Source organism: Clytia hemisphaerica, unplaced genomic scaffold (genome assembly GCF_902728285.1).
Source record: "Clytia hemisphaerica strain Z4C2 unplaced genomic scaffold, Clytia hemisphaerica genome assembly, whole genome shotgun sequence".
In the NCBI taxonomy this organism is placed as follows: Eukaryota; Metazoa; Cnidaria; class Hydrozoa; order Leptothecata; family Clytiidae; genus Clytia; species Clytia hemisphaerica.
In genome coordinates this window covers 1,717,667-1,742,185 of record NW_027104389.1, presented here as the reverse complement: position 1 = coordinate 1,742,185, position 24,519 = coordinate 1,717,667, and the positions used below count along the sequence as shown (strand labels likewise).

The 24,519-nt window shown below is 37.2% G+C and overlaps 1 protein-coding gene and 1 pseudogene across 1 annotated transcript in view; both read right to left on the bottom strand.

Annotated features, from left to right (window-relative positions):
- Positions 1-246: 246 nt before the first annotated feature.
- The window catches only part of LOC136819665 (BTB/POZ domain-containing protein KCTD5-like), a 31,348-nt gene continuing 7,075 nt past the window's right edge, over positions 247-24,519 (bottom strand). The window contains exons 2-6 of the mRNA XM_067075909.1: positions 2,397-2,505; positions 2,129-2,205; positions 1,807-1,905; positions 1,506-1,640; positions 247-1,172 (exon numbers count right to left, since the gene is read on the bottom strand). Coding sequence (XP_066932010.1) covers positions 1,149-1,172; positions 1,506-1,640; positions 1,807-1,905; positions 2,129-2,205; positions 2,397-2,505 — 444 coding nt within the window. The 3' untranslated portion in view covers positions 247-1,148. The remainder of the gene's footprint in view (positions 1,173-1,505; positions 1,641-1,806; positions 1,906-2,128; positions 2,206-2,396; positions 2,506-24,519) is intronic.
- On the bottom strand, positions 21,032-23,829 carry LOC136819543 (uncharacterized; annotated as a pseudogene).

The following is a 24,519-nucleotide window of genomic DNA, read 5'->3' as shown; positions in this document are numbered from 1 at the left end:
TTTGACGTGTCATTGGCTTAGTGGCCACCTAAAATATTTGGCAAAGAGGGTTACATAAATCTTAGGGGTCACCTGAATTCTTAGGGGGCACCTAAAACCTGCCATTGTATTGTCATTTTGCATCATTGTGCGAAAAATTAAAAAAAAACTAATGAGCCCATCCCGAGAAAAGCTGGTAACAGACGAAGGAACTGACACGGGTCAAACTCCAAGGTAGCTCCAAAAAGGAAACGATTGGAAAAAATATTAATGTTTGTGACATTTCTTAAATGTATCGCAAAAAAAATTATGAAAAAAAGTTTGTAAAAAAATGAATAGTGTATAAAGTCAGATACAATAAATTTCTAATTACAACAAACAACAGATAAAACCTAAAACTAATCATAAACTTTTCCTCATAGAGGTCCCACTTCTCGTGAGTTAGTTGTACGTGAAATGAAACCAAACCCTGGCCATTTAGAACATAAAAAAGAACTTTTCTTTTGATAGCTATACATATTTTCAGAATATAATAAAGGGCGGGGTCTTAATAAGGTTCGGCTGGTTGGAAATAATTGGAAAAATTAACAAGGTCCCCTGGCGGCGTTTACTAGGCACCTGTCACGTCTCAAAAAAGATTTGAAATATTCCATACTACTTGCATTCCGCTTCAAAACTAATATTGGCAATCAAAACTTCACCATCACAAGTCTTTCAAGAAATCGTAGAATCCAGTTTTTCAAATTCAAATTCAAAGGTTGAAAGAAGGCGCATAATTCTTCCAAAACCTTACCTTCAATATAATAACTCTCTATCAGCCAATTTCAGAAAAATAATTAAAAAAACAAGTCTCCATATGTCTTATTCTTTCCAAAGTAAAAATCAATCAGCTCATTGAATAATCAATCTTTTTTATCCATCCGCCAGGGCGTAACATAAACTTCCCCAAGACGCCCTCGAGTGTGCTATCACAGTGTGCTGCCACAGGGAAGTAAGACATTTCATACCAAATGGTGACTTTCATGGAGAGACCTGCCTGCATATTTACGTTGAATCACCTTCGTCTAATCCTTACTCCAAAACGTTCACACGCAGCGCTTTACTCTTCCAATAATTGGTACTCCAACTTCATAAAAAAGTGCGAAAAGGTCGACAATTGGTTTGCTCGTTCACGTCCCGCGCAGTTGGAAAACCTGCAACGAAAAAAAGACGAAGCTCGATTTTCAATCAAATTACAACCCATTGAATATGACTATACGATCTTGTAATTGGCAAGTGTGGACCTAGAGTCCCCCTATTTTTCGACCAAGAACAAATTAAAAACTTAGTTAGTTTGAGAGGCGTGAATATTCGAATTGAAAAAAATTATTCGAAAATTTGATAGCACAGAGTTGGCTCTTAAGAAAACCGTTAATAGGGGAGTGGATAACGTAGAAAGAAATTCTCCATCCAATCCCTCGCCATGAACGGAATTTTTCTGGAAGAGCCTCTGATAAAGAAAGGAAATTGTTTTTTGTGAGTTGTACCTTAGTATTTAGGTTTGTGGGATACATTTCTTCGGTAGATTGGTTTTGTGAGTCGCCGACGTCTTTGGAAACGATGCAGAGATATTCTCCCTGTTCATCTGGACCGTAATTATAATTCGTACCGATGTTAAGAAGCTAGAATGAAAGACAAGGAGATAGATTGTTAAGAGTAAAGGTTCGTTGTACAAGAAAGTTGCATACCTCTAGCGAAGAGAGGCCAGAGGCAAGTTTTAACTGTCTTCACCTTAAAAGTGATATTTTTATCAAAAGACAAATGATAAAGACCTATGAAAATACCGACCTGTTCAAACCTCCACCCATCTGACATATTTGAGATGGTCCTAGCCAATTCTTCCTCTTGGCAAGACAACACTCGATAGACGTGTTTAACCGAAGAATCCTAAATGTAAACAGTAAATGACTAGGTTGTAAGTGTTGTACTTGGTTAAGTATGTCTGACCACAACAAACAAGGCGAATCCAGGATGTGCTTACTTCCAAACAAGAAAACTGGATTTCTGCTCTTATCAAATTACCATACGTCTCTCCAAGACTGTACTAAGGTTATTTTTGAAAAGGGAATAATACGACCTGTAGAGAAATATGAGAAGTAAGGACACATACCCTAGAGAGTGTCAGTTGTTCCTTGAGACGCGTTACAAGTGGTTTAATACTGTAAAATTCAGCTTCTTCTAGAACGCCTGCAACAAGAGTAAAAGCAATATCAGTTGACAACTATAGAGCATTTTATTAAAAACAGACTTTTTGTAAAAGGGAGATTTAGTGCTTGACTTTCTCTGAAGATATTGCTCTCCGATCCAGGAGCATACTGTTAAGTAAGCAAAAATAATCACGTGATCGAAACGGACAAAAACTTTGCATTCATTCTTACCTTCAATAGATATGCCGTCATCAATAATTAGTTTTCCATGCCGCAGATAGTTCAAAATGGGACTGAAGTAGCGTGGGTCTCGATCAATCATGTAAGCTCCGTTCTCGTCCTAGAAGGAAAGGACAATGTTCATTTCCATTTACCGGAATTAAGTTTTATGTTTTAATATAAATTTTCGATATTTCATTTGAATAAAAAACTTTCAATGTTTATTCACAAGAGACCAGACCTTTCGTAGGACGCAATGTCATTTTGAAGTGAAGTTTTTTTTAAACAATTTAACATGAAATTGCGTCCTACGAAAGGGTATACTCTCAGGCGCCTAATAATTGACTGTGATTGATTTTTTCCAACCTTGTAAGGACCTCCTGATTATTAATTTTTGATGAAGTTTTTTTGCTGTCAAATTAACCAGCTGTTACCTAGGCTAGAGACAATATAATTTAGGGCATGTAATTATGTTGTATTAATTTGTCATTCAATGGACTGTCGAGTTCTCCAAAAGGTCTATTATGACTTATGACGCCAAAGGCAAAAATATTGAGCCTCCGTAAAGACCTTTTGTAGGACGCAGCTATACAGTTTTATTATGCTGTTGGATTAAACTCAATCTCAAGATATCTAACCCTTCATAGCTGATTCGCCAACTATCTATACTTTCGCTATGGCTCCAATAATCTCTGAACTTTATACTTGAAAAAGATCGAAAAAGTAACGACATTGGCATGATTTAAGGGTTAAAAGAATCTACTGACAGACACTTCAATTGAAGCTTTCTTACAAGTTAATTTTTTGAGTTATCTATTCTGAGTTGGAGGAACTCTGTCTCTGTAAATATATTATGAGGCTGGACTTAAAAAATTGTTGGTTTGCCGTCACCCGACCGACCCTACCTCGAAACCTGCCGACCCAAAAAAATTTATTGCCATTTTAAAGAAGAATCTTTTTTCTTCAAAAATTTCAAACAATGAAATCAAAACGCGTATCTTGTCTGTCTCAAGCATAAAACTTGTGAATTCCCTGCTAGCGCTCTTCTGTTTTCCATTCAAAATTCAAAACCTGATTGAATGGAGTTATGTACTAGAATGAATTTAAAGAACTATGACGTAATCATAAAATACTTTAACGCCTTTGTGATCTTTGTACCTAGAAAGCAAGTGATTGCGAATAATATAATAACTCGTAATGAAAGTTTGCACAAACTTGTTTTTTCCAACTTAACCACGTCAGGCACAGTAGGAAAGATAAACCTTTTGCGCTTTTAAATTAAAAGCAAGTATTCTTCTGCTATAAATCAGAGAGTTCAGATGAATGTTTCGTTTTGAAATCTGACGTTGTTTTGTCGTGCTATTTCCAGGAGAATAATCTACCGTCAGCCGAATAAGGATTATTCTTGTACCTTTGCTACTGCTTATTTTTCAGCTTGAGCTTATGTCTAAGGGGCTATTTATATGGAGGCAGGCATAGTTGGGTGAGGTGGGATGAATTTTCGAGCGTTACCTCACAGTGTTTTGTCCCAAGCCGAAAAGTATTATCAAATTACGCCTGACAAAACTGTCTGGTGTTTTTCCAGTGTGTTACAATACATGTAAATTCTTGACAGACTTTTTCCTTTAGCGTTTTATCACGCACCAAACTGCTTTATGATATGTCCGACGTTTGAATTATGTGGTGGTAAAAAGTTCAAGAGCTGACATTTAGGGTTGACATCCATACTCATCTTACAACAGCAAACATCATCATGACGTTGGTAACATAAAGGTTTTTGACCCCTAGGGGCTGTCCACATAGTACGTACGCACTAAAATGTCGAAAATCGAGTACCCCCTCCCCCCCTTGTACGCAAACGTACCCAAATGGCTATACCCCCTCTGGTAAGTACGTACTTTTTTATTCACCCCCCCCCCTTGGTTGAAGAAATTTCGAATTCAAATCGTTTGGTTCGGACCTTTATTTCATACATGAAACTCAATGTTTATCAAGAAACTTTTTCTTTTCCTTGATGTGTATAACAAGCTTAAAAAAACGACAAAAAAACAAGCGAAAAAAAGGTTTGAAAAAAATTTCTTTGCGTACGTACATTTTACTTTGACCCCTCCCCTCCCCCTGTATGCAAGCATACGCTTTTGAGAAGACTCCCCTCCCACCTTAGTGCGTACGTACTATGTGGACGGCCCCCTACCCCCTTCCCATAACATCAAGCATGGCAATCAAAAATTGTCCTCAATTACATCAGTAAATTCCATCCTTCCCTTCACCGTCCATCTTTACATCAAATATTGATCCCACATTACATTGTTTTACGGAAGACTTTAATTTCAAAATATAACAGAGATAATATCCAACCCTTTCCTTTAGGAAATTGTTTGTCATCTCCTCAATCATAAAAACAGAGACACAACATAAATAAAGAAGGACTTTATAGTGAGGTCCAAGGACCGCATTGGCAGCCTGTCTAAAATATACATAAAACAAAGGTCATTTTTTTTGGTTTCAAGAATGGCAAATGTTGAATGTCTTGTCTTGAGTTGACAACATTTTCAAGAAATATTGAAATGAAAGTAACATTTTCTCATAGAACGATAAACATCAAGGTAAAAAACCACTACCCCTTTAACACCATAAAGACATTTGCAGTGGCAAAATGACCAAAAGATCTCAATCAAACCAAACCAGCCGAACCGAATCAAACACAATCCAGCGATTGAAATGAAATTGCCAAAAGGCGATCCAACCGCAATTGAATATTACCACAATTTTCAGATTTGATTGATATTTGATTTTGTCGATTGTAGTTCTATTTCCTTCCACACACCTATCAATCAACCTTTAACAGCAAGATCAGATTTTTAGGGAACTGGTAACTGGACCAGATAGTCGCCGTCAGGAACAATCAAACAGTTAGGACGCGGTTCCGATGAGGACACTGTAAAAATTAAGTCACCATTTTGATGTCCTTAGGATTGTGATGTCAAAGGACTTTCTAAATTTTATTCTCAATTTTAGATGTTTTACAGCTGTTGTACAGTCCTCATCTAGAAGCTTCACTAATGGAAAAAGCAACCTGAAATTGTCAAATTGAAAAAATGCCCACTTGTTGTAAATTTCCGTGTTAAAAGCACTGACCATTTTCTGATTATCAAAATAAAAGCCTCTAAATAGGAGGTAAATACTGCGGAGATAAATGTTAATCAAGGTTGTAACTGCCGTACGCATAAAATTTGTGTGGATACAAGATATGGGATCCGAAGATGACTGTTTATCGCTAAAAAGAATAAGAAAGATTTCTCACAATTCTTCATATTTTTTCATTTCTCCAAACTAAGTCACTTGACCTACCTTAAATAACCTCTGCAGATCTATCTATCTATCTATTTATCTATCTATATATTTAAGTAACATCAGGCCCGAAGGCCCATTCTCGCTACATATTATAGATAGTTGCTATGACGAAATTAGAAAAGGTATGTTGGCATAACACCAAGTTACGGTGTTGCACTTGGAAGTGCGAGCGTGTGTCAGTGTTTAATCGAAAAAAATGTTTTTATTGGATGTCTAAACTGTTCACCGTAGGATTACCTTAAGGGTATTAATTTTCGCGGGGATTATATTTCGCGAATTTCGCGAATTTTTCCGAAATTCGCGAAATATAATCCCCGCGAAAATTTTAAAAACCTGTGGATTCGCGAAATTCGCAAAATATAATCCTCGCGAAAAATTTAAAATCATGATTTTTGCCTGAACCCCTAGGAAAATTAACCCTTTTAAGATCTGTAAAAAGCTCTCTAAAGTCTGTCTCAATATAATTTGCAGTGGAGACAAAAAAAGGCTATAACTTTTGATAAAATGCAAATTAGATGGCAGTTTTGTGCTTGTTGAAAAGACGAACAGGAGTGGAAAATTTTCAGAAGGAAGAAAATCAAAAAAAATTGGAAAATGAAGATTGAAAATGAAGAAGAAGAAAATCAACTTCTTCAATAATTGTGCTATAATCATAATTTTTAAACAAGTGATTCTTTGATCATAGAAAATCATTTTAAAATGTGAAAAAATTTTTCAAAGAAGTTTATTCCATCGAATGATATAGTCCAAAGTTTATCACTGATTGACCTCAAAAACAACCAAAAAACATAAAATAGCCCTTTTTTAAGTAAACCATAGCAAAGTTAGAAGCTGTATTATTTGACTGAATGAACATTTTTCGATTTTTTTTTCTCACATTTATAACGTTCTAAGATTAATGAATTACTGATATAAAAATGAAGATCATAGCATTATTCTACAAGAAGTTGACTTTCCAAAGCACTTTGAAAAATTGACTGGATTTCCAAGTGCCTTTTTAATCTGAAAATTCCTGTCGTCCACCCCCTATATCAAATCTGGAAGAGCCCAAATTTTTAGAGATGATGTCAGTTGAACCATATCGAACAATGGAACTAATCGAACGACAGCTGTTTGATTACCAAACCCCATCAAACAGTTATTGAACTGAGAAATTCCTGTTCGATAACTGTTCGATGTGTTTAATTTCAATTCCATAGACCTCAACCACCACTCATTCTCAGGGGCGGCCACAAATGCACCATCAGGATGGGGCTGAAGTAGTTGGTGCCCGCCCTGTAAGACAAACAGCATTATTTAAGATCTACAAACTAATACTATTTGAACTCTAAACGAACTTAATCGAACAATATATTTTTATCAAACTATAATCGTCCAGTAATTTCCGGTAAAGTTCGATTACTGTTTGATTTGGTTTGGTAATCGAACACTTATCGTTCGATTAGTTTGATGAAATTTGATTGTTCCATCATGAAAATTGGTTCGATAACGCTTGGTTTAAGACATTGTCTGGTTTAGATATTGGATATACCGTGAAGTGGGGTAACTTGCATCAGTGAAGGGAGACTTGCATAGCCATCAAATTTATATTCCTATTTCTATTTGGTTGAGTTGCAGGAGGCTTTGAGGCCTATTTTCGCAATTATAGATAGGGTGTGCACTCGCCGGGATTTTTTGCGTGGAACAAGTCGAAAATCAAAATTAGAACATTCCATCCATCATAACTTATCCTTAACAACTCCAAACTTGTTCATTCTTTTTTTTTAAATACTCAGAATTTACCAGAGAAAACAAAGAAAAAAACCCCATCCCATTATCTACCTTCAATAAAAAGATATACCATTTAATAGACATCAAAGTGAAAAAATGGCGACTCGGAATTCGTGGCACCACCGTCGACCTTGAACACCATTTTTCAAATGGTTATCGCTATTGAGCTGGATTAGTTATAGACTCGCGGTTTTTTCATAAACGCGGAAAAGATAGTACTTTAGTTTGTCACATGGTAGCATTTTCGATAATCTATGGGCCGTCTTTAAATCGAGAAAATAGAAGAAATTTCGATTTTTCGGGACTTTCCTAAAATCTTTATCAGGACTACCGGACTACCATGCATATATCGTTGGAAAGCTAAGGTAGCCATTCCAGGGTCAAATTGAAACTATTCTGGTATTCTATTCATGAGCGTCAAATAAAAAACAAGCAAACCGGGAATGGCTAGCTAAGGGTTTCAGCTTTTCATTGGTAAAATCTGTTTTTAGCTATCATTTCCAGCTCATTAGGAAGGAATAGGAATAATGAATAATGAATAATGAAATTTTGCCGCATCAAATATTTTTTGCAATGCGACGGTAAACAGAACAGAACATCAAATTCCCCCCTCCCCCTCGCCTGGTTGGCAAACGATAAATCATACTACAGGATGCATCCTCTCTTATTTTCCCCCTATTTTCTACTTTTCTATCTTCTATCCTGATTTTCTGTCTTTCTCAAGTGTTTCTAATTGTTTTCTAAGTATTTTTCTGAAATTTTCACGTACCGGTGAAACAGGTCTCCGACCCCGGCTCGAACCACCAAATGCAAGCAACCTTGGTTTACAAACCCAACGCCTTGCGTCAACGAGACACGGCAGAAAACTGTCATTCACAAATACTTATAGCATGTAATTTACAGACCTTTATTAAGAAAGCTCCCAACCCTACCGGTGCCCCTACAAGGATCCCTACGGGCAGATCGTAGTCAAAAATAAAAGGGGTAAATGTGACATTTTGAACTAGTATCCATTTGTGGCTGTGTAGGTTGGATTTTTGAGGTTACCCTTAGGTGATTGATTTAGGAGCCACCCGCTAAGGCCAGACAATTTTTTAAAGAAAACACGGAATTTTGAGGTTGCTCCAAACTAAAGGCTATAGTCAAAAACTCAATGTTGGATTTTTGAGGTTCCAAAATCGAGGTTACCTTCTCTAAACTCAATATCTTTACTACTACAGGTCAGATTATGATAAAATTTCATATCTAGATAGCTAAAAGGTCAAATTTTTTGTTTGTTCAATGAGGTTACATGTTGTGAAAATGAGGTTACCAAAATGAGATGACTTGTAAAGTCAGGTGAATGACTTGTTAAGTCAAGTGAGATATTATTTTCTATCATTTTAACTGGAAATAAAATAATGTGACCTGTTAACATCTTTCCTCGCATGAAAAGATAAAGTTACAAGTCAATTATGTTGAGTTTTTGAGGTTACTTTGACGCTATCTATGTTGTATGTTGTAGCAAGATGAACTCCATCTTGCTATGATGTTCATTTTTTTAAATGTAAAACAATAGTATCTAGATTCTGTAGATTATTCTCATACCCTTTGCTAGTTATTGGCAAAGCTCTCTCTTCTCAAAGGAATAGTCTGAGACTTTGAAAAATGTAGGTGTTATGAGGTTACTGCACTTCCAATTGAAAGTAAAAGACTTTAACATTTACATTTGGCGAAGAAACTAAACCTTTTTATATCATTGAAACATTGAACATCGAGATTCTAAATTAAGTATATAGACCTGATTTTTGTATTGTTGGAAGGTTTTTGAGGTTACTGTTTTTCAAGCACTTAAGATGTGTGGTTAGGATAGCCTAGATATCTAAGCCAGTTTTCAGTCACTTGCTATAAAATATGAAAATTAAGTTGTGACTGAAATACTGGCTTAGGAGCAGTAGAACTCAGTGCTTATCAACTGACAACAACGACAGTTCAAAATTCGCGCGAACAGTGACGTAATTACACATAATTTGTGTAATTTGTATAATTTATTCGGCCGAAAGTTTGAAAGTTCCTTTATGAACAACAGCCTAGAAATATTTCATCACACACAAGAATAAAAACATAACACAATTTGATTGGACACATTAAAAAAAGTGCTGCTCTTTGATTGGTTAATTTCAACTCCAAACAATAAAACCAAAATTGTTTTTTCTCTATTCGCTATTGAAAAGTAATACATTTGTTTAATTTGTGACCCGAGAAGAAGAGTGTGTGTGTGTAGAATGGAAAATTGTGTTTCTTATGTTTCTGAAAAAAGACTTCTGAGAGAAAAAAACGCTCTTTTGGAGTGAAATATGTTGTGATTGATTTGTTTTGAATGTAAATTCTACAGTCATCAAAAACATTTAAAAATATTACAAAACAAACCAAAATATACCCAAATATAAGATAAAAATTACTACGAAAAAATCTTTGCTTCAATATATCGAATCTTCATTATATATAGGATCTGCGACAATTATTGTCTTCAAAAAATTGTTTTTCAAAAACATTTTGTTAACCAAAAAACTATATTGCAGCAAAAACCATTAATGTCATCATCAAATAAATTTTATGAAGCTGGAACATTATTCCCTAGCCTGGGAATCCAAGCTGATAGTTTATGTAATTGTACATACATAGCACGAATAATGGTTGGCTCTTTCATCTATTAAATTTGACACACAACAGTCGACATTGGGATTCAGTCATGACCAAATAACGGAATTCATTCTGAAAAAGACACATGGTAGCTCGAACACTTCTCTCCAAATACATAATCAGGTTTTCAGTTTGTCAGTCATTTGGCTCATTTGGTCTCGTTTCTCCATTGGCATTGATGAAAATATTTAATTTGCTTCAAGTGTGTTTGTAGTCGAAGATCTCAGCAGACTCCATTATCACAAAACTCAAAGTCAAAGCACCAAAAGTTAAAATCAGCTTCAGAAAAACAAAAACTTTTTTCACAAACCAGTTTTCCCTTCTCTTGTTTCTTGCGAAAATAATAAAAAAAACAACAACTTACGAAAAGTTTCGGCTTTTATACCACGTGACCCCCTCTGACCAATTTGAAGCCACAAAAAAACGACGTTCAGACTCTGAACGTCTACTGCTCTCAAGCCAGTTATTCAGCGCTAACTTAAATTTCACAGATATAAAAAAATCAAGCACCAAGAACGCTATATCACCTTTATACAGAATCGCACGCTGTAATATCTGGCTTGATTAATCAGGCTATGGTTAGGAGGGGTATAAGACAAACAGGGATGTACAGGGAATGTTTCTTCTTTTTTTTCTAGCACCCAATTATTTTAGAGTAACCCAGAGTAACCTCGATTTGGCAACATTTTGTCTTATAGTCGTTATGTTATATTTTGATCAATAATTAGGAAAGGTACTATATTGTTCCCATATGCAATCATAGCAAAATTCTAATAGGTGTATGATGATAATGCAAAGGTTTATTTGATTTTTCACAAGGTAACCTCAAAATTCCAACAATATAACGATTCTAACTATTGAATAATAATGCATAACACATTTTGGGCTTATATTTATTCAAAAAGCTAACAAATTTGATTAATTTTTCACAGATAAAGTTGATTTAATGGCAAATTTGTTTAAAAAGCGACCTCAAATATCCAACATTCTGCTGAATATTTCACCCACATTTTTTGATATGTTTTTGATTGAGGTTTTGAGAGTTGTGTTACAAAATTCTAAGTTTCCACAACAATCTCTAAGAAAACTATCATGAATAAAAGGAAGGGGTGTAGAAATGTAACCTCAATTTTCCAACATTTTTCAAACATTTAAAAACAGAAAACGCAATGGTAACCTCATGGAAACAACATATCTGAATTTCAACGTTTCCTTTACACCGATGAGGTAATTATTGTATTTTTCAAAATAGAAATGTTACACTATTTTTGACTATGATGTAAGCCAAATCGCGTATTACGAACAACCTCTAAATTGCGAGTACAGGAGAAAAAAAAAATCGAAATTCAAAATGGCGGCCAAGCCCACGGTGATAACTATCAAAAATCTTTGTTTTTCAATCAGCTATTGCAGCTCAATAAATCAATGAAATAATTTGAAATAAAAAGTAAACAAACCTTGAACCTTTCAGGAATCCAAATAAATAAAAGTATTCATCTAAAGTGAAGATTACATTTCAAAATAAAACGATTTCCAAACCAGCCTAAAGTCAGTGTCTGCCAACTAAAAATTTCTCTGCGGGGTCAGTGACAAGGAGTTACCACTTCAGACTTTAGATTCCAATTCTTGTATAGGCTGCAACTACACTACCAAATGATCTGTATTACAAATACTTCCAAATGGGTCCATAAGTTAAGAAAATGAAATTATCATATACCGTGAGAGGTCCTAAAGCCGACACCACTGCCTAAATCCGATGGGGTCTTTCAAAGATACAAACTAAAATAAAAACAAACCTTTCACTGTGACGCAACGAAGATACCAAAGTGTCAACTAAACTGAGAGATTTGATACACTGAACCAATTGAACCAAATAACAATAATTGCTTCTTATAACAAAACATATTTTTTTATTGCAATATGCACAACGTCACATAAATGACAACAGTAGTAACAGCATCATAAAAAGTAATGAGATGTTTTGATTTTCCAAAGCACACCAAAATATAAAAGAGGTCTGTGTACGAGCGTGCTCATTTTGAAACGTTACGTAATCAAGCCTGGTTTTTATTACTTTACACTGACACTTGGCTTGATTGCGGGCCTTCCGTAAATAAACATCCAGACTTATGGGTGGTAAAGAGGGCGTTGATAGTTGCCGCCTCATTGATTCTAAATAATAACCAGGAGGTTTTTCTACTTTAGTAATATTTACGTTAGTGAATGTTTGACTGAAACGATATAAAGAATATATACAATGAAGGTGATATATGTCTATCTCCTCCCTAGGTTCAAAATGTCCAACATAAAGATAAAATATAGGATCATCTTATCAGTCCTTTCTGTTATGATCCATCGAAATCCATCGATCCATCGATTGCGATTTGTTGGCAGACCAGAGTCGTCCATTCGAACTGTGTATTTGTCAAATTGATGAACTTCAACAACTTTGCCTGTTTTGTCCCATTTGTGTGGGTGGAGTCCACGTTGGTTCTGGACCCTAACATGGTCACCAATTTTAAGTGGCGGGAGTTGTTTGGTGTGTTCGGACCATCGTTCAGAAGCAATCATATGGCGATGACGTAAGGCGTCTTCTCGTTTGTTCAAAGTGTCCACCCATGTGGGGTGGGGTCTGTAGCGTCCAGGTTGAATTGGGATGAAATCTTTCACAGGTTTTCCGAAGATGCACATCGCAGGTGAGAGACCAGTTGATGGATCTGGGCAGTTGTGATATTGTAGTAGTGCTCTCTGTAGTTTATCTGTGTCCAAACTACCGTTGGGGCCAGTGTTGTCAGTGATCAGTCGTTTTGCTGTCTTGACACCAATTTCAGCTCTGCAATTCGAATGTGGGAAAGCTACCGAAGATAATCGTTGATGGACTCCCCAGTTCTTCAAGAATGTGGTGGTGGCGTGTGATTTGAATTCTGGTCCTTCATCTGATGCTAGCTCCTCAGGGATACCATAAGTGGAGAACTGTTTGCGAAGACAATCTATCAGGCCTTTCGATCCTTCTTGAGCGCGGTCAATGGTTGGCCAATTTGAGTATCTGTCTACTGTTATCAGGTAATGTTGGCCTTCATACTGAAAGAAGTCAGCACAGATAAGTTGAAATGGATATTCTGGAGATGGTGTTGGATATGGAGGTGAGCTTGGTTGCGATGGAGCGTTTCGGTTGCAGGCATTACAATTGTTGCGTTGTTGTTGAATATCTTTGGTGATATCTGGCCAGAATACTGATGACTTAGCACGGGATAGCATCATGCCAGTGCTTTGGTGGGCTGCATGAAGGGAATCCAGGATCTGGGCCCTAAGTGACGGTGGGATGATAATCCTGTGGTTGTATAACACGACACCATCAACGTAATGGAGATCACTTCTGTATTGATGGTATTGTTGGATGTCTGGTGGAAGGTCCTCTTTCTTGTTTGGGAATCCATCTTCCAGTGCTTTGATGAGATACATCATGGATACTGTTGATGGCAGAAAAGCCATCTTTAATGAACTTGATGATTGAGTTTTAATTATGTTTAATTTGTAATCCCGGGTGTATATAAGTTCTTTTGTTTAGTGTCTTTTCATTTCATTGCGTCTCATGAGGCTTCTTTGTTTTGCATTGCGTCACATTCCCTTGCGTCTAGATAATTGCCCCTCATGGGAAATTAGATTGGGTTTATATTTTGTAACTATTTTGTTTGTAAACTAGTTCGACACAGAGAGAGTAAGAGAGCGTTTTTGTGTGTTGTGCTAGTAGAAGCAAAATTATTTTTACTGTCGTTTTTACAAGAACTTGAGAACTTGACTTTACATTTTTCGTTTTCGTTGTCGTTGTCGAACTCCTCTTGCGAGTGCTTGAGTGAATAACGGTAGGGTTTAGAACCCTCGTTGGATTTTTTTGCGCGCAACTTGTTCAAGTAACAAGAATTTTTTATCTTCAGAGAGCGAGATAATGCCCAGGAGTTGGGCCGTCCTGTTTTGAATTTTTAAACAGCGAGATTTTTGAACTTTTGAATTTTTTTTGAAAGTATTTTTTTTGTTTTACGTTTTGCTGCAAGCTTGAGGCGATTTTCAATTTTGCAAGTTTGATTTGATTTTTTGATGATGCGCTAGTGCAATAGTGCGCAGTTTGGAAAAAAGTTTTTTAACTTAGGAATTTTATGAAAATTGTTTGAACCATCCTCACCCAGAGGAAATCTGATCCGTCAGTTCTTTTCGGAGTCGTTTGTTGCTTTGATTTGTGATTCATCTATTGAAAATATTTTGTCACCTCTTAATATTATATTATAACATCTTACAATTACATATATAATAGTAAAGAAAAATATTGGATGTTAATCACTTCAGTGCTGAAAATCCAATCTAGATTTTGACTAGCTGCTTGATAATAACGTGATTTTATAAAATATTGGATGTTAATCACTTCAGTGCTGAAAATCCAATCTAGATTTTGACTAGCTGCTTGATAATAACGTGATTTTATAAAATATTGGATGTTAATCACTTCAGTGCTGAAAATCCAATCTAGATTTTGACTAGCTGCTTGATAATATCGTAATTCGATAAAATTTGTTTGAAACTTGTTTTGGAGTTATGTCTGAACCATCGGAAAATAAAGCGGCTCGTCAGTCTGATTGGGATAGAAATATGACTAAGCGGAAGACCAGAAGATCTGATAAAAATTATGATTTTGAGCTTTATGAGAGACAGAGGTGTAGGCTTGATGCTGAAATTATGAAAAGATGTGATCATGTTAATGAAATGTTGCTGAAGTCTTTGCCATCTAGTTCTGTTAATGATGAAATCATGGGTCTAGATAAGGCTTTTGCCGAATTGCTCTTTGTATGTGAAAAGTTGAAACCACTGATTAATGAACCACGTGAATTAGATTCGTTTTTGGCTAGTGTAGATACCGACATTTTCTTGACTAAAAGTTCTGCCATACGTTATGCTAAGGAATCTGAAGCTAAATCTATCACGAAATCAACAAGGTCGTCGGGGAAGAAATCTTCGTTAGGGGCAACTAGTTGTTCGTCAAAGAGGACTTCTCCAGAAGAAAAAATGCTCGAGAATGCTACTCAACTGGCTAGTCTAGAAGTTGAACTTGCCTTTGCCGAGAGGGAGGGTGTTAGTGAGAAGGATCGTTTGCTCCTTGAAAAAGAAGTTGCAAAGAAAAGGGCCATTTCTGACATTTTTGAAAATTGGACTTTTGGAAATTCTAACTTCAAGATTAAGGCTGAGTCTACAAGAAAAAGTATTCCTATTTCTTCTGAGCAAATTTCTACGCCAGAGTCTGTATCTAGCCATGGGAGTGTCAATTTTTTGCCAGCTCCACCTTCTAAACCTAGAACACGAAGTGTGAGAAGAGTTTCTAAGTTTCAAACGACCGTTGATACTTCTGATATTTCGAATGCTCTTTTTGATCTTGTTAAAATGCAAGGTGCCCCTGCGGTTAAACTTGAGGTTTTCAAGGGTGATCCATTGGAATATAGATCATTCATAACAAATTTTGAAGAACTAGTTGAAAAGAGGATCTCTGACAGTGAAGGACGTCTAGCTCGCTTAATGAATTTTACTGAGGGAGAGGCTAATGACTTAATCCAGTGTTGTTTGTACTTAAGTGACGGTTATAATCATGCTAAGTCTCTATTGAAGAAAAAATACGGTGATCCCCACAGAATTATGAATTTTTTCAAAAAGGAACTAGATCGTTGGGAAGCTATTAAACCAGGAGACTCCTCTGCCTTTGGTAAATTTTATTCATTTTTACTTAAGTGTGGTTCCGTCATTGAGAATAAACTTTGGAATAGTTTTGATACAGCTGATAATCTTTGCATAATAACCAGTAAACTTCCACTGCATTGTCGTGATAAATGGAATAGAAAGGTGATAAACATTCGAACTGAGTCTGATCGTGAGCCCTGTTTTAAGGATGTGCTTTTGTTCGTGGAAAATGAAATGATAGTTGCAAGTGATCCACTTTTCTCAAGGGAAGCTTTTAAAGATCGGTTTTATGATGATTCTAGAGTTGGTCGTAGTGATTTCAAACCAAAAAGATTACACGATAGAAAGGATGGTACAAAGGGTTATAAGACGTTTCTTTGTTCGGCTTGTGACGTAGACCATGATATTGAAGTTTGTCCAATCTTTAAAGGGAAAACAATGGAGGAAAAGTTTCGATTTATATTGAAGGAAAAGCTTTGTTTCGGATGTCTTGAAAAAGGTCATCTTGCTTCAAGTTGTAAAAATCGAAGAACTTGTCTGGTTTGTAATAAAAAGCATCCAACTATTACTCATGGAATGAGATTTCGTCATCCTCCACGTCTACCTCCTAAAGACTCGAAGAAAGACAGCTCTGAATCTAAAGAACCTGATGTCAGACCTTGTCCTAAAAAGCCTGAAGTTTCAAATCCACCTGTTAGTTGTATTTTGAATAAGGATTCTGAAAGAAACATTAGTATGTGTGTTGTTCCAGTTATATTACGTCATGAATTGTCTAAATCTGACATTGTTACATTTGCTGTGCTTGACAATTGTTCACAAGCTTCCTTCATTTCTGAAGATATTTTATCAATGTTGTCGATACCAACTGAACGTACTGATTTGACTGTTGACACAATCACTTCCTGTAAGACTGAAGCCTGTCATGTTGTATCTGGACTGAAAGTGAAAGGATTGCATGCTGGTGATGGAAGTTGGACATCTCTACCAAAACTTTTTAGTAAATCTTACATTCCAGTTGATCAAAGTGAGATTCCTACATCTAAGTCTATTCAAGCTTGGCCCTATTTGAAATCTATAGAGTCTGAACTTCCAAACACTGCTTCTTTGAAAATAGGAATTTTAGTTGGAGGAAATTGTCCTAAAGCTATTGAACCTGTGAAAACAATTGCTAGCCAAGATGATGGTCCCTTTGCTTACAAGACAAAGTTAGGCTGGTGTGTCGTAGGACCAATTTGTTCTCCTAGATCTAAGTCTGTAGCATGTTGTAGAATTTCGGTGAATTCTAATGGTAGATCCAATCATCTGTTGGTTGAAGAGCCAAGAGTTAAGGATTCTGGAATTGAGAATATGCTTAAGAACCTATTTTCTATTGAAACTGTGCCTGAAACTCGCATGTCTGATTTTGAGGTATTTTCACAAGATGATCTGCATTTCCTTGAAATAGTTGAGTCTTCAGAGTTCATTGATGGTCATTATCATGTTCCACTACCATTTAGAAATAAGAATCAGTCCTTCCCTGACAATTTTCCACAAGCTTTGAAAAGAATGGATTCGTTGAAAAGAAAATTTCAATCTTCTGCTCAGTTTCACTCTGATTATGTTAGTTTCATGAAGAATATCATCGAGAAAGGTTATGCTCAAGAGGTTACGTCATCATATCCTGAGGGTCAGAATTGGTACATTCCACATCATGGTGTATACCACCCTACGAAAAATAAAATTAGAGTTGTTTTTGATTGTAGTTCGTCATACAAAGGTTTCTGTATGAACAAAGAGCTTGTGCAAGGTCCTGATCTAGCTAACCATTTGATTGGAGTTTTGATGAGATTTCGCCAGGAACATGTTGCTTTCACAGCTGATATTGAATCCATGTTTTTCCAAATCAAAATTCCTGAAAGTCAACGTCGGTTTCATCAATTTTTGTGGTGGAGGGATGGTGACTATTCCAAGCCACCTGTCACTTATGAGATGAATGCTCATTTGCAAGGAAGTACTTCGTCACCAAGTTGTAGTAACTTTGCCTTGAAAAGAACAGCTTCTGCTGGTGAGATTGAATTCGGTTCTAAGGCTGCTGATACACTTAGAAACAATTTCTATGTAGATGATTTACTCAAGTCTACTGATTCTGTTGAGTCTGCTAAGTCGCTTATATCTGACGTGTCAAGATTGTGTGATTCTGGAGGTTTCCATTTGACAAAGTTTTCATCAAATTGTCCAGAAGCATTGGAACCTGTTCCAGTGATTAAAAGAAAAGATGAGAAGTGTTCCTCAGTTCAACGTGTTTTAGGTGTTTTATGGTCTTTGAAAAATGACATCTTTCAGTTTGAAGCACCTGATAAAGTCTTTGCAAAAACACGTCGTGGTATGCTTTCTGCTTTGAATTCGTTTTATGACCCATTAGGTCTTATCTCTCCGTTTATCTTGAAAGGTAGATTGATATTTCAAAGTGTTTGTCAACTTCCAATCGGTTGGGATGACCCTGTACCGAAGGAATATCTTTTTAAATGGGAAAAATGGATTGAATCTTTATCTGATTTGAAATCTTTGAAAATTGATCGTTGTTTTAAACCTAAAGAATTTCGCGAGGTTGTAGAAATTAGTCTCCATCATTTTTCAGACGCTTGTGATTATGGCTACGGTGGTTGCCATTATCTTAGATTCATAAATTCTGACAATTCTGTCCATTGTTGTTTGATCATGGGTAAATCACGTGTTGTACCTGCAAAGAGTAATTATACTACTCCTCGTCTTGAATTAATTGCTGCTACTCTCTCGTCTCAGATTGCTAAATTCATTGCAAAAGAATTAGATTTTGAAATTGCTTACGAATTGTTTTGGTGTGATAATACCTGTACATTGGGTTACATTCGAAATTCTAGTAAAAGGTTTAAGAAGTTTGTATCGAATAGAGTGTCGCTTATCACTAAATCATCTGATTCGTCTCAGTGGAAATACGTTGATTCTGTTGATAATCCAGCAGATCATGCATCTAGAGGCTTGAAAGTTAAAGGAGATGATAAAAAGCTGTCTGAGTGGTTCAATGGTCCAAGTTTCTTATGGAAAAATCCTTTGAGAACTGAAGATTTTTCGTCTGATATTGTATCTGAAAATGATCCTGAATTAGTCAGTCCAAAAGCAACAAAGGTTTTGTTCGTAAAAAATGATTTTGTTGACATAATAAGTTACTTTGAGAAACATTTTTCTTGTTTTTTGAAGATGAAAAAAGTTATGTCCTTTATTCTTCTGTTCATTGAAAAGTGTCGAAAAAAGACTCGTAAACGTTATAGAAAAACAAGATCTACACCTGAATTTAAGTTTGACAGTCTTCTGTCAGTTGACGTTTTATCCAGAGCAACAACATGGATTTTTAAACTTCTTCAAGAAAAATATTTTTCTTCTTTGTCTGATTCTAAACTTGTTTCGTTGAATGCCTTTTGTGATAGAGTTGGTTTATTTCGTGTAGGTGGTCGTTTGAAGAGGTCTGTACTTCATGATTCTATCAAATATCCTGTAATCATCCCTCAAGATTCAGAAGTTGCAAAGTCAATTGTTAGATTCTATCATGAGAAAGTTTTCCATTCTGGAAGGAATGCAACAATGAACGAGATAAGGGACAATGGTATATGGATTAGTAGTCTGTGCTCTCTTGTCAAGTCTGTAATCTGGAAATGTTTTCTATGTCGTAAGCTAAGAGGTAAATTTGGTACTCAGATTATGGCAGATCTACCTATTGAACGAACTCTTGAAGCACCTCCATTCAGTTTTTGTGGTGTTGATTTGTTTGGTCCCTTCCTTGTAAAGGAACGTCGAGCGATGGTTAAGCGTTGGGGTGTGATGTATACGTGTTTGTCGAGTCGAAGTGTTCATCTTGAGTCTGTCTTTTCTATGGATACTGATTCATTTATTCTGTGTTTGAGACGTTTTATTTGTAGAAGAGGTTCTATCAGGATGATAAGAAGTGATAATGGTACGAATTTTGTTGGTTGTCAAAGTGAGTTGAAAGAATTGTTTCGGAGTCTTGATCATAGTAAAATCAAATCGTTTTTGAGAGATGAGTTCAATGCTGATTACATCGTTAGGGAAAGGAATCCCCCATATTCGAGCCATTTTGGTGGTGTTTGGGAGCGTCAAATTCGTAGTGCTCGTAATGTTTTGAATGGTATTCTGTTGACACATAGCCAATCGTACAATGATGAGTCTTTCAGGACATTGCTGTGTGAGGTTGAATGTATTTTGAATTCTCGACCTTTGACTGTGGAGAATATCTCCGATCCTTTGAGTTTGAAGCCAATAACTCCAATGATGCTGCTGACTGGAAAGTCCAAGATTGTGTTACCACCACCTGGTGCCTTCAGTGATTCATCAGCTGGATATTCACGAAGACAATGGAAACGTGTTCAACATGCTGTCAACGAATTTTGGACTCGTTGGCAAAAGGAATTTTTAACAAAACTTCAAGAACGAACGAAATGGACGAGCAAGAGACGAAGTTTTCAAATTGGTGATATTGTGCTGCTAAAGATGGACGGCAAGCGAAATCAATGGCCGCTCGGGCGCATAATCGTTGCCAATACGGACGAACACGGTGACTGTAGAAAGGTGACAGTTAAAACATTGTACGGTGAATTCGAACGACCTATTTCGAATATTGTCCTGTTGGAAGAATGCGATTCCCCACCGAGGAGTTTTCAAGATTGAGAATCTTGAAGGGGAGCCAGTTGTTGATGGCAGAAAAGCCATCTTTAATGAACTTGATGATTGAGTTTTAATTATGTTTAATTTGTAATCCCGGGTGTATATAAGTTCTTTTGTTTAGTGTCTTTTCATTTCATTGCGCCTCATGAGGCTTCTTTGTTTTGCATTGCGTCACATTCCCTTGCGTCTAGATAATTGCCCCTCATGGGAAATTAGATTGGGTTTATATTTTGTAACTATTTTGTTTGTAAACTAGTTCGACACAGAGAGAGTAAGAGAGCGTTTTTGTGTGTTGTGCTAGTAGAAGCAAAATTATTTTTACTGTCGTTTTTACAAGAACTTGAGAACTTGACTTTACATTTTTCGTTGTCTATTTTCTGTTTGGATTTCTAGTTTTCTACTTAAGTTCTTAATATTTCGACCAGTCATTAATAAAACCTTTTCACAGCCACAGATACACTGCTTTGTGTAGCAACTTTCACCATGTCCCATGTAATTGCTTGAAAGGCGGATCCAATGGACAAGATTTCGTCATAATCGTCATCCCCAGTGTCTTTAGGTGCTTCACCAACTGGGTATCTGGAGAATGCGTTTGGGATGATGTTCTTCAGGCCAGGGATGTGAGTGATGGTGAATTTGAATGGAAGGGTCTTTTCTTTGAGGTCCCTCAGACAAGTGTTTGGGATGTCATTTAGAGATCTGTCGCTGAAGATTTTGAGAAGGGGTTCATGGTCGGTGTTCACAATCAGATTTGAGCAGCCAAGGGTGAAATATCTTGTCTTTTCCAGTGCATCAGCGACCGCTAATGCTTCGCCGACTATGGGGTAGTAATTGGATTCAGATTTGTTTGTGAATCTACTGCCAGTCAGTGTGATCTTCCATCCATCATGACAGCAACCAGGTTTCGAGCCTTCACATTGGCATTGCTTCTGCAGGAGCCAGTAACCGACGCCTTTCTTCGACCAATCAGTAGCTAAACACGTTGGCTTGTCCTTGTCAAAAATGGTGATACCCTCTGCAATTTGGTTGACAATGAGCTGTTTGGATAGTTGGAACGTCTCGTCCAATTGCTTGTTCCATATGAAAGGTGTGTTTGGACGAAGGAGGTGTCTGAATGGTTGGAGTATTTCAGCGGATGGGAAGGCATAAGACACTTGATTGATCAAGCCAAACCATGATCGGATATCGTGGATGTTGCGAGGGGTTGGGAAGTCCTCAATTGCTTCGAAGAATCTTCTACACGGTTTGACGTTGTCCAGAGTTATTTCAAAGCCAGCAAACGTGACACAATCTTGGGCGAATTGGACTTTTTCAGGATTGAGTGTGACACCATTTCTCCCCAATAAATCTAAGTAGTCAACAGCTTGAAAGAAACTAGCTTCAATGTCATTTGCCCAGAGTAGTGAGTCATCGATGCATTTGGTCTTGTCTGGGACGTTCGAGACTATTTCATCCAGTCTTCTGGTATATCCGTCACCAGAAGCGATGTAGCCTTGGGGTGCAACCTTGTATCTGTATCTTCCCCAGAGGAGATGAAGGTGGTCAGATGACGATCGTCTGGTTCAAGTGGGATGCTGTGGTAGCCATTCCAGCAATCAAAGACAGTCTTCTTCTTTCCGGAGGGAACAAGGCAGGCCTGGTGGAATGGTGACATTGTGTGATGGGTCTCCCTGGTGGCATTTGCATTAAGCGCCTGGAAGTCAACGGTTCTCCGAGGTGTGCCATCCTTCTTTGCACAGACCACCATTCGATGGCACCAGGTAACGGGTTCCCCGACTGGGACAGGCTCTATTACCCTCAGCCTTGTATCTTGGTCCAATCCAGCTTTGACGTCTTCTTGCCAATGCAAAGGGACAGGCACAGGAGTGTGGTATGCTTTTGGTGTTGCAGACGGATCGATCATCAGGTGAAGTGGCTTGGTGTCTACCATTGGAAGTGGTTGATGGCTGCATGTGTTAAAGGTGCTGGAGCGATAGTAGCTGATGAGCCAGTCTTGTAGCTTGGACCTGTTTTCTTCAGTTGCTGGGAAGGGAAGTTTCGTAGGTTTTGCTGGTTGCAGCTCCCTCTTTGGACAGTCGCAGTTTGATGTTAGTGCACTCTTTGGTGGTCGGGATGATGTGATGGATACTTCTGAAGTAGGATCAGGTGAGCTTGTCTGTCCTTCATCTTCTACCTCTTGGATTGCACCAACTTCACCAATCGTGGGGAAATCGTTTGATATGATCCCAAGTTCGACACACGCTTGCTTGCTGAGGAAGAATCTGTTGGTTACTTCAGTTGCGTAAACCACTTGTCTTGTCTCTTTGGTGTCACCGTTGGCTGAACGTCCCTTGACGAGGAGGATGGCAGCTCCAAGGATTGGCATAGAATTGTTGTTGGCCGCCTTGATTTTCATTGTCGCTGGTATCAAGTCTTCTTCTCCAAGGCCAAGTCTTTGCAGGTGTTTGATGCTAATGACACAACTCTGGCATCCTGTGTCAGCCATTGCTTCAAATGTTGATGATGTGTGCTTTTTCTCATCTAGATGGTACCCAAGTCTTGAGTAATCTTTAGCTGCCACCGAGACAGAGAGCTTGATGTATGGCTGTGGCTGGGAATCTCTCTTGATCCATCTGTCTGTGTATAAGTGGTGGTCGAGAGCAGTGGATGATGAAAGAGCATTGTTTGTGTTGGAGGTTGTAGAACAAAGGAAAGATTCCAATGCTGATACTTCGGTGGTTGCCTTGTTCTTCTGTCTACAAACCACTGCCAAGTGATGGCTCTTCTGGCAGTAATCACATGTTTTGTTGAAGGCTGGACACTTCATCTTTCTGATGGTAGATGATGAGTTCTTTCCGTGACCCTTCTTGCCGCAGTAGTTACAGGACCCTTCTTTGACCTGCTCTCGCTGGTTTCTTTTGTATTGGCTGATTCCAGCTGCTTGGGAGTCATGCAGTTTGTTGGCGGAGCGTCGACCAGCTTCTTTCTTTTCAACAAATTGAAGGACTTCCTCAAGTGACATGTCTTGATTTTGGTCACTGAGAAGATCAAGTTGGATATCATTGTCATATAGTCCTTGAACAACTACATCACGCAGTATATGGTCACTGTAGTTGATTTCACGCTCGCATTGGCAAGTGAGGATGTATTTGCATATGCCAGCTTGTCCTTTGATACGTGCAGCAAAGGACCTTATTGGTTCGTCACGGTCCTGCTTCATCTCATTGAGTGTCACTCTTGCAACCATGGTGTTTTCACTCCATTAAGAATTAGTGAATAAGTCAAACATAAATAATAACCAGGAGGTTTTTCTACTTTAGTAATATTTACGTTAGTGAATGTTTGACTGAAACGATATAAAGAATATATACAATGAAGGTGATATATGTCTAGATTCGATGTTTGTTATTCAAATTAATTGCTACCGCATCCGCCCTTTTTTCAACTTCGCGCCATTTTTGCAATTTAGTCTGTTTGTTTTTTGATGGAAACCAGCCCAAGTTGTTACGTATTTATCCCACACAAGTCACTTTTATTACAAAACTGTTATCGTTTTAAATATGAGCAACTGATCCAGAATAAAAGGTAATTATTTTTACAACTCACACTTTTTAATTACATTCAGTACAGTCAAGTATCAATATTTGAGGTATTACGAGAATTGCTACTTTTTGCCGTAATCGCTTTCGTTTTTAACATAAGGTCTTAGCAACGAGTACCCCGGGCATAGTTACGGGGCATTGAGAAAAAATCCTGACATAGAATTTCAAAAAGATTCACGCTATCATATTCTACATTACAAAATACACCTGTTCTATATTGGGTTTTTTTTCTCGGTGTTTTGTAGGCTTCATTATCGTCATGCAAAGTAAATAAAACCCCCTGGAATTCTTTAGGTTTTGATAAGCAAAATACTTACATACTATTGTTTACTTTT